We start from the raw sequence: 16,103 nt of genomic DNA, 5'->3' as shown, positions 1-16,103 counted from the left end.
CAAAAAGTTCTATTCTGGTCTCATCCGTCCATAAAACATTTTTCCAATAGCCTTCTGGCCATGTGGTCTTTAGCAAACTGCAGACGAGCAGCAATGTTCTTTTTGGAGAGCAGTGGCTTTCTCCTTGCAACCCTGCCATGCACACCATTGTTGTTCAGTGTTCTCCTGATGGTGGACTCATGAACATTAACATTAGCCAGTGTAAGAGAGGCCTTCAGTTCCTTAGAAGTTACCCTGGGGTCCTTTGTGACCTTGTCGACTATTACACACCTTGCTCTTGGAGTGATCTTTGTTGGTCGACCACTCCTGGGGAGGGTAACAATGGTCTTGAATTTCCTCCATTTGTACACAGTCTGGGTGACTGTGGATTGGTGGAGTCCAAACTCTTTAGAGATGGTTTTGTAACCTTTTCCAGCCTAATGAGCATCAACAACGCTTTTTCTGAGGTCCTCAGAAATCTCCTTTGTTCGTGCCATGATACACTTCCACAAACACGTTGTGGCAGCAGGGGCGTGGCGAAGCAGCAGTCTGTGAATGGAGGGCAGGGTCAGGGAAGGTAAGTGGCTAAGTCATTCCACCTGCTGTCAATTAATGTGTGCATGTTTGTTACAGGGATGGAGCATAAAAGGATGGGGAGAGCAGAGAAAAGAGGCTCCCGACCAGAATGCATGTGTGTGTGCGTGTGAATCAGCTGAAAAGCTTGAGCTACACCTTAAAAATAAAAGTTTGTAAGAACTTCAGGTCCCGCCTGCCGTGCTTCTGTACTCCACCCACATCAGGGATTTGCTACAATGTGTTGTGAAGATCAGACTTTGACAGATCCCTGTTCTTTCAGTAAAACAGGGTGCCCACTCACACCTGATTGTCATCCCATTGATTGAAAACACCTGACTCTAATTTCACCTTCAAATCAACTGCTAATCCTAGAGGTTCACATACTTTTGTCACTCACAGATATGTAATATTGGATCATTTTCCTCAATAAATAAATGACCAAGTATAATATTTTTGTCTCATTTGTTTAACTGGGTTCTCTTTATCTACTTTTATGACTTGTGTGAAAATCCGATGATGTTTTAGGCCATATTTATGCAGAAATATAGAAAATTCTAAAGAGTTCACAAACTTTCAAGCACCACTGTAATACTTGTATGACAGACGGTGTGTTGAAATAGTTCATACCCCTACAGTATGTAACCTAAGTTGGAAATAATTCACTTAAATGAGCTGAACCTTATCAATTAGATTAACATTGCTACATTGTTAATACCCAACACATAAAAGACTAAGAAGTCATATAGTTTAAAATTAACCTTCATTGTTTAATGATAACTACAATTCCATGTAGAGAGTTTAGGATCTGTGATTTCAAATCCAGTAATTATTTCTGAATGTTACTGAGTTCAATTTATGTGATTCCAATGTGTCTCTCATTTGGTTTTACTAAGGAACTGTCTAGGTAGCAGGTTGGACAGAGAAATCGGACTGTTGTTTTGCTGAACGTGAGTCTGGGTGATTAAAATAGTCTAAAAGAGCAGGTTCATAGAAATAAATAAAATGGAAGAGGTGATTCAAACTTAACTATATGATCATATGACCCCATGGGGCATCAGTGCTAGTTTGGGAATTCCTGGGTTAGACCTTTAGACCATTTTTATAACAGGACCTAAGAGTACTGGAGGAACTACAGAGTGGGGAAAAACCCTGAGTGGTATATTGTTTTATTTGGTACTTAATTTCCGTGTTGGTTCTCTCTTCTAAAAGAGGCTGGGTCATGAACCAATCAGGACACAGATAAAGCCTATATAAAGCATCACTTGCCATCCAGAATTAATTTCCAAACAGATCCCTTGATACTGTTTAACGTCTTTATTCCTCTCAGAGCATCATGCCGGCCTGTCGAACTGACTGCATTGAGAAGCCTTTCTCCAGGTTATTTGAGAAACTTGGGCATATAGTGGGATGTTCTCCTGAGTGGTTCTTCATCATTCCTTTTCTCCTGACCTTGGCATGCGGAGGAGGTCTGTTTTTTCTGGCTGAGCTCGAGGATAATGACATAGAGAACCAGTTCACACCTATCGATGGCTTATCAAAGGAAGCCAGGCGTTTTGTGATGAAGCATTTCCCAAGTAATGACTCCATTTTCTCAAGCCAAAGACTCCTCACTGAAGGAAAGTACGCTATAACAATCCTGTCTACTGAAAATGGGGGCAACATCCTTAAAAAGAGTGCATTCGAAGAAGTCATTCGTATCAATAAAAAAGTGACCAGTATTTCAGTGAAGGTTGGACAGAGGCAACTCGGCTTCAAGGATCTGTGCGCCACCTTGGATGGACAGTGTGTCAACAATGCCATCATAGACATCTCTGAAAATAACACAGACAAACTCGAACAGATGGATATCACATTTCCAATGTACACTTTCAAAAGCAAATCCATCTTTCTTGGCTCTGAACTTGGTGGTGTGAAAACATCTGGAAATACAATTCAGAATGTCCAAGCAATCAGACTGTTCTATTTTCTAAAAAATGTCTCTGGTGTAAACAACTGGCTGAAAGAATTCCATCAAGTTCTTCATGCTGAACCAAACAGCAAGGAAGTTAAGGTATGATCTAGACGATGCTGACAGACAAAACAATTCATTATCTTCTTATCAAAACCAATAAATGTTATGTTATACCACAGAGATGCTGAGTTTCCTAATCATGATTAACCAGATGTTGATTAATTAGCTCATCTAGCAAGACAGGTGATGATCTTATCCCATCATGTGTTGTCCGTCGTCCATCATCGTCCACATTTCACGAAAATAATAATTTCTCTCTCAATTCTTTAGTGATTTTTTTTCTTTTTGGCAGGAAGGTAGGTCTGCCTGGGGTGCATATAGTTTCTACACAAATTTGCATAATTGCAATTAATAATGAAGATATGGAGTAATTAATCAATCCCTAATGAGCAGTTTCCACATAAATCTCTTCTTCTCCCTCAATTCTTCACCGATTTTGATTCTTTCTGGCATGAAGGTAGGGGCACCTAGGGTGCATATAACTTCTACCCAGATTTGCTTCATTACAATTATTAATTAAGTTATGGACTAATTAAGCCTTAATGAGCAGTTCAACAAAAATCACTTCTTCTCACTTCTTCTTCTTCTGGTAAATAGGTCAGTATTCCTAGGGTGGATATAGCTTCTATATATAGCTTGTATACAGTGTATATAGCTTGCAACATTTATTGCGCCCATAAGGTGGCCCACTTTCGTTCCTTCTGGACTAGACAGGGCTGGAGTGAGCTACACCGTCACTGACGGACTCATTTTCTATAACAGATGTTTATATAAACACTCTCATTCTAATACATTATTGTTTCCATAGTAACAGCTCATTCATAGGGAAATGTACAAACCTTGGATGGTTGACGTACAAAAAAAAGAAAAGCACATAACCGTTGAAACAGTGACATTTTCTGTAAGGAGATGTTTACTGTTTATTTAACATTTATGGAAAGAGTCTCGGGCGGCACGGTGGTGTAGTGGTTAGCGCTGTCGCCTCACAGCAAGAAGGTCCTGGGTTCGAGCCCCGGGGCCGGCGAGGGCCTTTCTGTGCGGAGTTTGCATGTTCTCCCCGTGTCCGCGTGGGTTTCCTCCGGGTGCTCCGGTTTCCCCCACAGTCCAAAGACATGCAGGTTAGGTTAACTGGTGACTCTAAATTGACCGTAGGTGTGAGTGTGAATGGTTGTCTGTGTCTATGTGTCAGCCCTGTGATGACCTGGCGACTTGTCCAGGGTGTACCCCGCCTTTCGCCCGTAGTCAGCTGGGATAGGCTCCAGCTTGCCTGCGACCCTGTAGAAGGATAAAGTGGCTAGAGATAATGTGATGTGATGTGTGTGTGAAAGAGTCTCCAAAGTCAGTGATTTGTACATTTTTATTTTCCGGCACAGAATAGTCTTCAGGCAGCATGGTGGTGTAGTGGTTAGCGCTGTCGCCTCACAGCAAGAAGGTCCGGGTTCGAGCCCCATGGCCGGCGAGGGCCTTTCTGTGCGGAGTTTGCATGTTCTCCCCGTGTCCGCGTGGGTTTCCTCCGGGTGCTCCGGTTTCCCCCACAGTCCAAAGACATGCAGGTTAGGTTAACTGGTGACTCTAAATTGACCGTAGGTGTGAGTGTGAATGGTTGTCTGTGTCTATGTGTCAGCCCTGTGATTACCTGGCGACTTGTCCAGGGTGTACCCCGCCTTTCGCCCGTAGTCAGCTGGGATAGGCGCCACCTTGCCTGCGACCCTGTAAAACAGGATAAAGCGGCTAGAGATGATGAGACGAGATGACTATTCTAACCACTGCCACGCACGGGTTGAAATTTGTACTATTTGAGCATATTTGCATATATGCAATATCTGCAAATATGCTCAAATTTGAGCATAGCAAAAGCTATTATCCAGAACAACATACCCAGAGCAGCAGTTAGGGGCCTTACTCAAGGGCACTTCAGCCATGCTTGTTGGTTCAGGGAATCAAACCAGCAACCTTTTGTTCCCAAAGCTGCTTCTCTAACCATGCACCCCTGGCTTCCCCCATACACCATGTGAATGAGAGAACAACTTTTAAGCTGTATTAGCAGAAGTGATTACAGGAACTTGTTCGGTAACATTAGATGTAACTATAAATGGATAAAAAGTATAGGTCAAATTGCTGTGGTATGAAAAGATGTTCTACAGGGTTGATAACAGCAATCCAGCTTCATCATACCACCCTGTTGTTGATTATTTTCCTCTAACAGCATGCCCTGCCATGATTAATTCCTCACTACTATACAGTATATACTCCCCAGCCACCTTAATAGGAACTTCTTGTTGATTCTAAGACTCCTGTTCTTGGCTGCAGGACTGGAACCCAATGTGTTCTTCTGTTCTGCTGTCGCATGGTGAGATGCTTTTCTGCTCACCACGGTTGTAAAGAGTGATTATCTGAGTTACTATATCCTTCCTGGCAAAAAAACCCCAACCCAATCTGTCCATTTTCTGATCTCTGACCTCTCTTATCAACAAGGCGTTTGTTTTTTCCACCCACAGAAGTGTCACTCACTCACTTTATGTTTTTTGTTTTTCGCACCATTCTGTGTATGGAGACTGTTGTGTGTGAAAACCCCAGTTTCAGTATTTCAGTTTCTGAAATACTCAAAAAAATCAGTCCATCTGGCTCAAACCAACACCCATACCACAGTGAAAGAAAGTCACACAAAAAATTGGGATCACAATTTTTCCCATTCTGATGTTTAAACATTGTGAACATTAATTATCTGAAGCGCTTGATGTGTATCTGCATGATTTTATACATTAAGGGATCGGCTGATTCAAGAACTGCACAAAACAGCAGGTGGATGTATGGGTGTATCTAATAAAGTGTAATAAGCAGTAAAACTTTCAAGCGCACAGATTTGAGAAGGACAGGGTTTGAGTAGGCAATCTTAGTAATATCTGGCTTGTTTACATAAAAATTGCTGATAATAAAAAGTATTTACTCAGTTTTTATCTTGGTATTTTTTTTCAGATATCTCACTTTACTGCACTGTCCAGGCAGGAGGAGGTGCAGAAACACACGACTGACGGCCTCCCGTTTTTCTCCATCACCTACGTCCTTGCGATTGCGTTTTCCATAATATCATGTATGCGGTAAGTTTTTGAGAACGGTTCTAAAATCTGTCCAAATTACACTAAATATTAATGATATACACACTCGTGTGTGCTGTTAATTAAAAGGAAAGGAGAAAATGAACCTTCCGAGAAACACATACAGACCTACTTTAACATCACGAGAAGCAAAACAAGCATTATTATTATTATTATTATTATTATTATTATTATTATTATTATTATTATTATTATTTTTACAGTGCCTGTTAAAACAACACATTTATGTCTGATTATACTTTTCCAAATTGGGCATCTATTCACCTCATCTAGTCCAGAACAGATGTGGAACAACCCTGAAACAAGTTCAATTCTCTTCTCACTTACGTTACAGCAGCTATAAACAGTCCTTCAACAAGTTCCTTCAGCAAGCTTTCGAGTTTTTCTCTCTCAAAGGTAACAAGACCAAACAAAAAAACAAAAAACAGTTTGATGTGCTATAAAGAAACTGCAAACTATAAACTCCTCCACTGAGAAAATGTCAGAAATCAAACGTACAGCTTAACCTCTGACTGTAATGAAGCGCTGACACTGGAGACTCCTTCCATAAATGTTAAATAAACATCTCCTTACAGAAAAGTTCACCATATCAACAATTGTGTTTTTCTTTCTTAAATAACAACACACTTTTCGTATTTATTATTAGTGTTGGATTATGTGGCACGTCCAGCTTTAACACACGTTGGTGTGACAAGTTGGTGTGTAAATTGTTACTATAGAAAGAACGAGACCGTCAATGACGGCGTAGCTCACTCTGGCCCTGTCTAGCCCAGAAGGAATGATCTTATGGGCGCAATAAATGTTGCAAGCTATATACACTATATACAAGCTATATACTTCTGTAGCCACTTATCCTGTTCAGGGTGGCTACAGATAATGGATGGATGGATGGATGGATGGACAAGCTATATACAGAAGCGATATCAACCCTAGGAATACCGACCTGTTTACCAGAAAGAATCCAAAACGGCGAGGAATTGACTGAGAAGAAACAATTTATGTTGAACTGCTCATTAAGGCTTAATTAGTCCATAACTTAATTAATAATTGTAATGAAGCAAATCTGGGTAGAAGTTTTATGCACCCTAGGTACCCCTACCTTCATGCCAGAAAGAATCAAAATCGGTGAAGAATTGAAGCGATTTGTGTGGAAACTGCTCATTAGGGATTGATTAATTACTCCATATCTTCATTATTAATTGCAATTATGCAAATTTGTGTAGAAGCTATATGCACCCCAGGCAGACCTACCTTCCTGCCAAAAAGAAAAAAAAAATCAGTGAAGATTTGAGAGAGAAGAAGCGATTTTTGTGAAACGTGGACGATGACGGATGCCAGACAACACATGATGGCATAAACTCATCACCCGTTGGCTGGATGAGCTAATAATCCAATGAGCATGAGGAGTGCATTCATACAGTATAAACCTGCAAAGATAATCAGCACTTCATCTTCTGACCAATGAGATTTGAGAATTCTTAGCATGAATGCAGCATTTGTACTCTTCTCCTTCTGTCTTTTAGATTGGATAACGTGAGGAACAGGCTGTGGGTGGCATTTGTGGGAGTCCTTTCTGCTGGATTGGCCGTCATCAGCAGTTTTGGCTTGCTGCTGTATGCTGGAGTGCCGTTTGTCATCACTGTAGCGAACTCGCCTTTCTTAATTCTGGGTAAGATATACAGATATCTGATACAGAAATATTAAATATAAAAACACAAGATGTACTTGCATTTAAAAATCAAAAAACAATTTGAAAAAAATCAAAACAAAAAACGGTTCCTCGTGGGTTATTTGGAAAGTTGGATGTTGTTGGATGTTGTAGGGGACTTTATAGGGGCTCTTTCAGGATAAACTGAAGGACCTTTGAAAGGTCTCGATCATACCTGCAATCAAGTCTGGTGATCAGAATTACAGTCAAGCCGGAAAGTCTGCACACCCCTTTCACCTTCTTCACGTTTTATTACGTTACAGACTTATTCTACAATAGATTGAGTTCATTTTTTTGTCACAAAATCTCATCTCATTATCTCTAGCCGCTTTATCCTTCTACAGGGTTGCAGGCAAGCTGGAGCCTATCCCAGCTGACTACGGGCGAAAGGCGGGGTACACCCTGGACAAGTCGCCAGGTCATCACAGGGCTGACACATAGACACAGACAACCACTCACATTCACACCTACGGTCAATTTAGAGTCACCAGTTAACCTAACCTGCATGTCTTTGGACTGTGGGGGAAACCGGAGCACCCGGAGGAAACCCACGCGGACACGGGGAGAACATGCAAACTCCACACAGAAAGGCCCTCGCCGGCCCCGGGGCTCGAACTCAGGACCTTCTTGCTGTGAGGCGACAGCGCTAACCACTACACCACCGTGCCGCCCTTGTCACAAAATTCTACACAAAATAGCCCATAATGACAAAGTGAAAGCAGGTTTTTAGAAAATATGCAATTTTATTTTACTGACAAAAATAGGTTATTTAGGGGTTACATATCTGTACACACCCTTAGCCTAATACTTGGTTGATGCACCTTTGGCAGCAATTACAGCTTCAAGGTGTCTTGGGAAAGAAGCTACGAGCTTGGCACACTTGTTTCTGGACATTTTTGCCCATTCCTCTTGGCATATCCTTGCAAGCTCTGTCAGGTTGGATGGAGAGCATCGGTACACAGCCATTTTCAGCTCCTTCCACAGATGTTCAATTGGATTCAGGTCTGGGCTCTGGCTGGGCCACTCAAGGACATTCACAGACTTTCTCCAAAGCCACTCCTTTGTTCTCTTGGCTGTGTGCTTCGGGTTATTGTCATGTTGGAAGGTAAACCTTTGCCCCAGTCTGAGGTCCAGCGTGCTCTGGAGCAGGTTTTCTTCAAGGATCTCGGTGTACTTAGCTGCATTCATCTTTCCCTCTATCAGGACTAGTCGCCCCATTCCTGTTGCTAAAAACATCCCTACATTATAATGCTGCCACCACCATGCTTCACTGTAGAGATGGCATTAGCCAGATGATGAGCAGTGCCTGGTTTCCTCCAGACGTGACACTTGGTATTCAGGCCAAAACGTTCAATTTTGGTTTCATTAGACCAGAGAATCTTGTTTCTCATGGTTTGAGAGTCCTCTAGGTGCCTTTTGGCAAACTCCAAGTAGGCTGTCATGTGCCTTTTACTAAGGAGTGTCTTCTGTCTGGTCACTCTACCATAAAGGTCTGATTTGTGGAGTGCTGCCTGGATGGTTGATCTTCTGAAAGGTTCTCCCATCTCCACAAGGATACGCTGGAGCACTGTCAGAGTGACCCTCGGGTTCCTGCTTACCTCCCTGGCCAAGGCCCGCCTTCCCTGATCACTCACTTTGGCCAGGTGGCCAGGTCTAGGAAGATTCTTGGTAGTTCCAAACTTCTTCCATTTATGAATGATGGTGGCCACTGTGCTCTTTGGGACCTGTAAAGCTGCAGCAATTTTTCTGTACCCTTCTCCAGATCTATGCCTTGACACAATCCTGTTTCTGAGGTCTGCAGATAATTCCTTTGACCCCATGGCTTGGAGTTTGCTCTGACATGCACTGCCAACTGTGGGACCTTATATAGGAAGGTGTTGGCAATCCCCAGTCATGTCCAATCAATTGAATTTACCACAAGTGGACTCCAATTAAGTTGTAGAAACATCTCAAGCAGTATCAGTGGAAACAAAATGCACCTCAGCTCACTTTTGGGTGTCATATCAAAGGGTGTGCACACTTGTGTACATATGATATTTTACATTTTGATTTTTAACAAATTAGCACAAACGTCTAAACATCTGCTTTCACTTTGTCATTATGGGCTATTTTGTGTAGAATTTTGTGACAAAAAATGAACTTAATCTATTATAGAATAAGTCTGTAATGTAATAAAACGTGGAGAAAGTGAAAGGGGTGTGCAGACTTTCCGGCTTGACTGTATATATCGGCTAAACAAGTTATATACACTTTAAATTCTTCTTCAAATCATTTTAGCATCTACCATATTTATGGTTTCTTTGGTCTGTTCCTCTTACAAAGTCCTACAACCAAAGGCGTCGTTTGACAGAGGATTTTAAGCAGAACCCCTTTAAATGCTCTCTGAGGTGCAGAACTTTGAAATTGTGTTGTAACACAGACAGGGAAAACCAAGAGTTTCAGAAACAATGACATATGATTGGTATGACACTGGCGAATGTTTGTATATATCGAGACACCAGTGATGGGAATAACGGCGTTAGAAATAAATGGCGTCACTAACAGCGTTACTTTTTTTAGTAACGAGTAATCTAACTAATTACTTTTTACATCGTTATAACGCCGTTCCCGTTACTTACAATAAAATACTATGCGTTACTTTATTAAGGCCAAGTTTACATTAGACCATATCTGTCTCGTTTTCTTTGCGGATGCACTGTCCGTTTACATTAAACCGCCTGGAAACGCTGGGAAACGGGAATCCGCCAGGGTCCACGTATTCAATCTAGATCGTGTCAGCTCCGGTGCTGTGTAAACATTGAGATACGCGGATACGCTGTGCTGAGCTCTAGCTGGCGTCGTCATTGGACAACGTCACTGTGACATCCACCTTCCTGATTCGCTGGCGTTGGTCATGTGACGCGACTGCTAAAAAACGGCGCGGACTTCCGCCTTGTATCACCTTTCATTAAAGAATATAAAAATATGAAAATGCTGCAAATACTGATGCAAATACTGCCCATTGTGTAGTTATGATTGTCTTTAGGCTTGCCATCCTTCCACTTGCAAGTGGTAAGTGATATGCACTAGGATCACACACACAGCGGCTCAGTCCCGAATCAGTGGTTGTGCGCTTCACTCGCGCGCTCTGTGAGCTGCGCAAGGCCGGAGTGCGCACCCTCCAGAGGGCACTCGCTGTTCAGGGCGGAGTGTATTGGTGTTGCTGTGTGCATGCAAATCGTGTATTGGTGTTGCTGTGTGCACACTAATCGTTTTAAAAACGTTAATCTGATGATCCGCTGATACGGTCTAATGTAAACATGGGCTAAAGCTGTTCTCATCTGGCACGCTGCTCGCTCAGCCTTTCTTTCCTCTGCTTTAGTGAGGGGCGGGGAGATGCGAGACAATGGCATAGTAAGCCAATCAGAGTAGATATGGACAGCATACGTAGTTAGGCTCTGCCTACTGCACTACTGCGCACACTTTCAATCAGAAGACACAGCGATGGTGAGCGGTCAGCCCAACACTGCACTTTCACATTGGAAATACAGCCATTACTTTTCATTACTTGAAATAAAAGGCAAAAATGTCTACGTGCAATGCACATTATGTCGAGGAACAAAGCGTTTGTCCTCGTCAGTGGCCAGTAATTAGTAACATAACAATTTTAATAACTACAAAAATATATTAAATTTGATAGATGTCTTATCTCACATTGTCCCACAAAAATATTAATATAGTGTAGATAACGTTACTAATTGGTTCTGTTAAGTGTCCATTTCAGTCATTAAACACATTTAACATTCACTTTTATTATGATTACACTAATTGAATTTGATTTTTTTTTGGGGGGGGGTAACACAAAATGTAACGGAATAATTACTTTCCCTGGTAATTAGTTACTTTTATGACAAAGTAACTCCGTTACTAACTCAGTTACTTTTTGGGAAAAGTAACTAGTAACTATAACTAATTACTTTTTGAAAGTAGCGTGCCCAACACTGCGAGACACCAAAACAAACATGACGTGCGAAATTCAATCAGTGCTGCTTGATCTATCAAACTCATGAATCGACTAAGATTTAAATCCTGTTGTATATCCCCATATTTACTCACACAGGACTCCCAATCAGTGTTTTCAAGAGATCTTTTTGTGTTTTAGATTTATTTGCAACCTGAAGCAGTAAATCAACCTCACTGTCTCCTTCGCACTTCTCAGTTGGGTCAGTTTTTAATATCTCATCAACTAGCTGCTAACTTTAGCTTGTTACTTCTGAAAACAACAGCTGTTAGCATGCTAGCAATCAGAACTGAGTTAACAGGAAATGGCATAACTACAAACATTAAAGAGGCGTTTCAGTGTTTTGGCTCGAAGTGCAACATTTTGAAATTGGTACGGAAGTGATGGTGTGTACAGAGAAACTTTATTATTATTATTTTTTTTTTACATAAAATCTGTGTTTTCAGATTTACCAGGGTTTAAAACCTGGTCCTACAATACACATAGCTTTTACTATAACTACAACTATAACGATAAATATAACTAAATCAGTCCCCTGTAGTTTATGTGGTCGGTGTTCACATCAGACCGATAACGATCCCTATAGCCCAGGCCTGGGTTTATCCATCAGTGAGATTGCTTCTGGAGAGATTTTTCCAGGCCTGGACCTGTTCTGATAAAACATCTGCTGACCAATCAGGTCATTGTTTATGTGACGTTGTCTGAGCACATGCTATTTTTTCCCCGGGCATCTTTGTACATCCTTGTTGCATCATGAAGTCACGGAATACAGATTCACCAAAAATTTAAAAAAATATATAACCCAAAGCACGGATCTTTTATTCACAGATATGTGATTTTCCATGAAGTAAATTAATAAAGTAAACATATAAATACAGGTAAGATATTTTAATTATGAACTTTGGCAGTCCAAATATTTAATTGTTTTAGACTTCTTCTTAATTTTTTATCTGTGATGAATCATCCGTATGAAATCAGTAACCAGTCTGTAATATATTGAAATGCTTGTGACCAGCCATAAATTATTAGCCTCCCTGATGCATCCATATTAAAATCCGTAACCACTCCGTATTTTGTATCTTTTTTATTATATTTCCGTAATCCGTGATCTATCCATATTATATTAACCACTGGAGTGTGTACATGGGTTGTTTTGAAGTCCAAGCTGTACAGTATGACCTGGAATAATGTGCTTTTTTCCTACTTGGAAAAAAACTTCCATGACTATTCCTGAGTTGCATGTGTTTATTTCCCTGAGTGTCAGGATCAAATGATATTATAGTGGGGATTATAGTTGTGGTGTTTTTGCTCCAGACTGGAACTAAACTCAGGCAGAGGGATCGTCAGAGTTGGAGTTATAGGTATAGTTAGTGTTATCGATGTTGTGGGACTGGGCCCTTAGTCTGGACGTAGCCTTAGTTGAGACACTCATTACAATATTTCTTTCAGAATTTTGGATAAATTGCATCTATGTATAACGTTCATTGATTTACGCTGTCATAATAATAATAATAAAAAAGTAAAACTCAGCCAAAAAATGTCACTCGTTGTCCATTACTGCATTATTTGAATCCTTAAGCTCCTCCCACTTGAAAATCACATCATGTGATAATGTATACACTACCGTTCAAAAGTTTGGGGTCACTTTGAAATGTCCTTATTTTTGAAAGAAAAGCACTGTTCTTTTCAATGAAGATCACTTTAAACTAATCAGAAATCCACTCTATACATTGCTAATGTGGTAAATGACTATTCTAGCTGCAAATGTCTGGTTTTTGGTGCAATATCTCCATAGGTGTATAGAGGCCCATTTCCAGCAACTCTCACTCCAGTGTTCTAATGGTACAATGTGTTTGCTCATTGCCTCAGAAGGCTAATGGATGATTAGAAAACCCTTGTACAATCATGTTAGCACAGCTGAAAACAGTTGAGCTCTTTAGAGAAGCTATAAAACTGACCTTCCTTTGAGCAGATTGAGTTTCTGGAGCATCACATTTGTGGGGTCGATTAAATGCTCAAAATGGCCAGAAAAATGTCTTGACTATATTTTCTATTCATTTTACAACTTATGGTGGTAAATAAAAGTGTGACTTTTCATGGAAAACACAAAATTGTCTGGGTGACCCCAAACTTTTGAACGGTAGTATATCCCTGGAAAGTGTGTTTCCTGACACACTTTTTTAACAGTACATTGTATTTTCTTGTTTAAGCAATAAATTAATTATTTTAAATAAAATACATCAAAAGCGTAGCACTTTGTCTCAGGGGAAGCCATGGTTTAATGGTTAGAGAAGTAGCTTTGGGACCAAAAGGTTGCCAGTTCAATTCCCTGAACTAGCAGGAATAGCTGAAGTGCTCTTGAGCAAGACACCTAACCCCAGGCTGCTCTGGGTACATTTATGTCACTCTTGATAGAGCATCTGCTAAATGTCATTAATGTCACAATTATGTACATTTAATTAGAGGACTCCACATATATCAACAGTCAGCTGACAAAAGACTGGTTGTGATGTCTATTGTTAAAAAAATTACATTAAAATAATGTAATGTCTCAACTGATAAAAATCTTTTTCATAATGTTGAAGATAAAAGATGTAAATGATGTAAGCTGATTGATTAATTGAACAAAAATTAGTGACTGCTTGAGTAGTGGAAATGTCCAAACTAGATCAATCATTCTCCAGATGTTTTTTTTTAATGAGCTGTCCTCAAACCATATTTGTTTAACGTTTTGAACCATTTCTGCCTCTCAGGCATTGGCGTTGATGATATGTTCATCATGCTGGCCAACTGGCAGCAGACCAACGTCCGAGACAGTGTGGCGAAGCGAATGGCTGACACTTACAAAGAAGCCGCCATGTCCATTACCATCACGACGCTCACCAACGTGTTGGGCTTCTACATCGGCCTCACGAGCGAATTCTTATCAGTCCAGATCTTCTGCCTGTACACCAGCACAGCCATTTTATTCTGCTTCCTGTACAACATCACCTTCTTTGGAGCCTTTCTGGCCCTCAATGGGAGGCGAGAAGGCGGGAACCGACACTGGCTGACATGTTTGAAGATCCCGCTTGAGAAGCCAGAGGGTAAATCCAAGGCCTACGCCCTTTGCTGCACAGGAGGAGACTTTGACCGTCAGACTGGTACTGAAAAAGAGCAGCCAATTAATCATTTCTTCAAAACGTACTACGGCCCCATTCTTACCAAGACGCCAACCAAGGTGTGTGTGATATTCCTCTATCTTGGGTATCTTGCTGCTGGGATTTACGGTTGCCTGCTTTTACAACAGGGGATCGAAATGAAACATCTAGCAGCAGACGACTCCTACGTCATCGACTTTTATGATGATGAGAACAAGTACTTTTCCAGTTATGGTCCAAATGTCATGGTGGTAGTGACTGAGGAGTTTCCATACTGGGATATGTTCAGACGATATGAGCTTAGCCGCTGCATGGAAGAGTTCAACAAGCTCGATTTTATCGACAAGGATCTGTATACCTCTTGGCTTGACTCTTATGTGAAGTTTAACGAAGACACCGGAGAAGATGTAAACAACGAGACCGTTTTTAAAACCAATCTGCCAACATTCTTTAACTTAATCCATGAGTTTGAGCAAGATGTGAGCATCATAAATGAGACAATCGTTGCCTCTCGGTTTTTTGTGCAGACCATAAACATCACCAATGCTAGTATGGAGATAACGATGTTTAGCAAGCTTAAAAGTACAGCTGAATACTGTAGAACGACAAAACTACTGGTGTTTCATCCCATGTTCATCTACTTAGACCAGTACACCGTAATCGTGAGCAGCACTATTCAGAACGTAGGCGTCACTGCAGCGGTCATGCTGATCATCTCACTTGTCTTGATCCCCAATCCTCTTTGCTCTCTCTGGGTCACGTTCTCCATCGGCTCAGTCATCACTGGGGTCGCGGGCTTCATGGCGTTATGGAAAGTCAATCTCGACTCCATTTCCATGATCATTCTGGTCGTGTGTATTGGTTTCACTGTTGACTTTTCAGCCCATATTTCCTACTCCTTTGTCTCGAGCAAGAAACCAACTGCCAACGAGCGAGCTGTCGATGCCTTGTTTTGTTTGGGGTATCCTATACTGCAAGGCGCTTTGTCCACCATAATAGGCGTCTTGGTGTTAGCAGGCTCCAAGAACCACATCTTTCGAACCTTCTTTAAAATCATGTTTCTTGTCATGGTGTTTGGTTTGATGCATGGCATTGTCTTCATCCCGGTTTTCCTCACGTTGTTTTCCTGCAGTTCGAACAAACGTCATGACAATCCCAACACGTGCAACAAGGAACACTCGAGACAAAGTACAAGGACAGGACAGATAAACACATACACCACTCAAAATTCTAACCAATGGCCAGAAGGAACAACGAACCCTGACTGTCCGTAACAATCAAAACAGAAATGTATTCACTTTATTTCAGCACTACACTACACTTCCATTAGTTCTAGAATCGTTATTGTACATACTGTATGTAGATGATATTTATAATATAGCTAATGTTGGTTAGTATTGTTGCTACAATAGCAAAACTATTTACTTAACCCAAATGAATCCAATAGCATGTAAATTGTTACATTTATTTGAGCAATCAGATTGTGGATTAGCATAGAAAACGCACTTCGAGGTACTTTAAATCAGCTAAAGTATACTTTTGCTAAGCTACACTGCTACATAGCTAACACTGA

General features: G+C 40.9%; 1 protein-coding gene across 1 annotated transcript; it reads left to right on the top strand.

The window, feature by feature from the left end:
• The first annotated feature begins 1,888 nt into the window (after positions 1-1,888).
• On the top strand, positions 1,889-15,804 carry LOC132886175 (patched domain-containing protein 3-like). The gene is made up of 4 exons (XM_060920741.1): positions 1,889-2,605; positions 5,543-5,664; positions 7,206-7,351; positions 14,144-15,804. The coding sequence occupies exons 1-4, from the start codon at positions 1,889-1,891 to the stop codon at positions 15,802-15,804; spliced, it is 2,646 nt and encodes an 881-aa protein (XP_060776724.1).
• Positions 15,805-16,103: the final 299 nt, after the last annotated feature.

The sequence above is a fragment of the Neoarius graeffei genome, chromosome 5 (genome assembly GCF_027579695.1).
Source record: "Neoarius graeffei isolate fNeoGra1 chromosome 5, fNeoGra1.pri, whole genome shotgun sequence".
NCBI classification, from domain to species: domain Eukaryota; kingdom Metazoa; phylum Chordata; class Actinopteri; order Siluriformes; family Ariidae; genus Neoarius; species Neoarius graeffei.
This window is presented reverse-complemented; position numbering and strand designations above follow the sequence as displayed.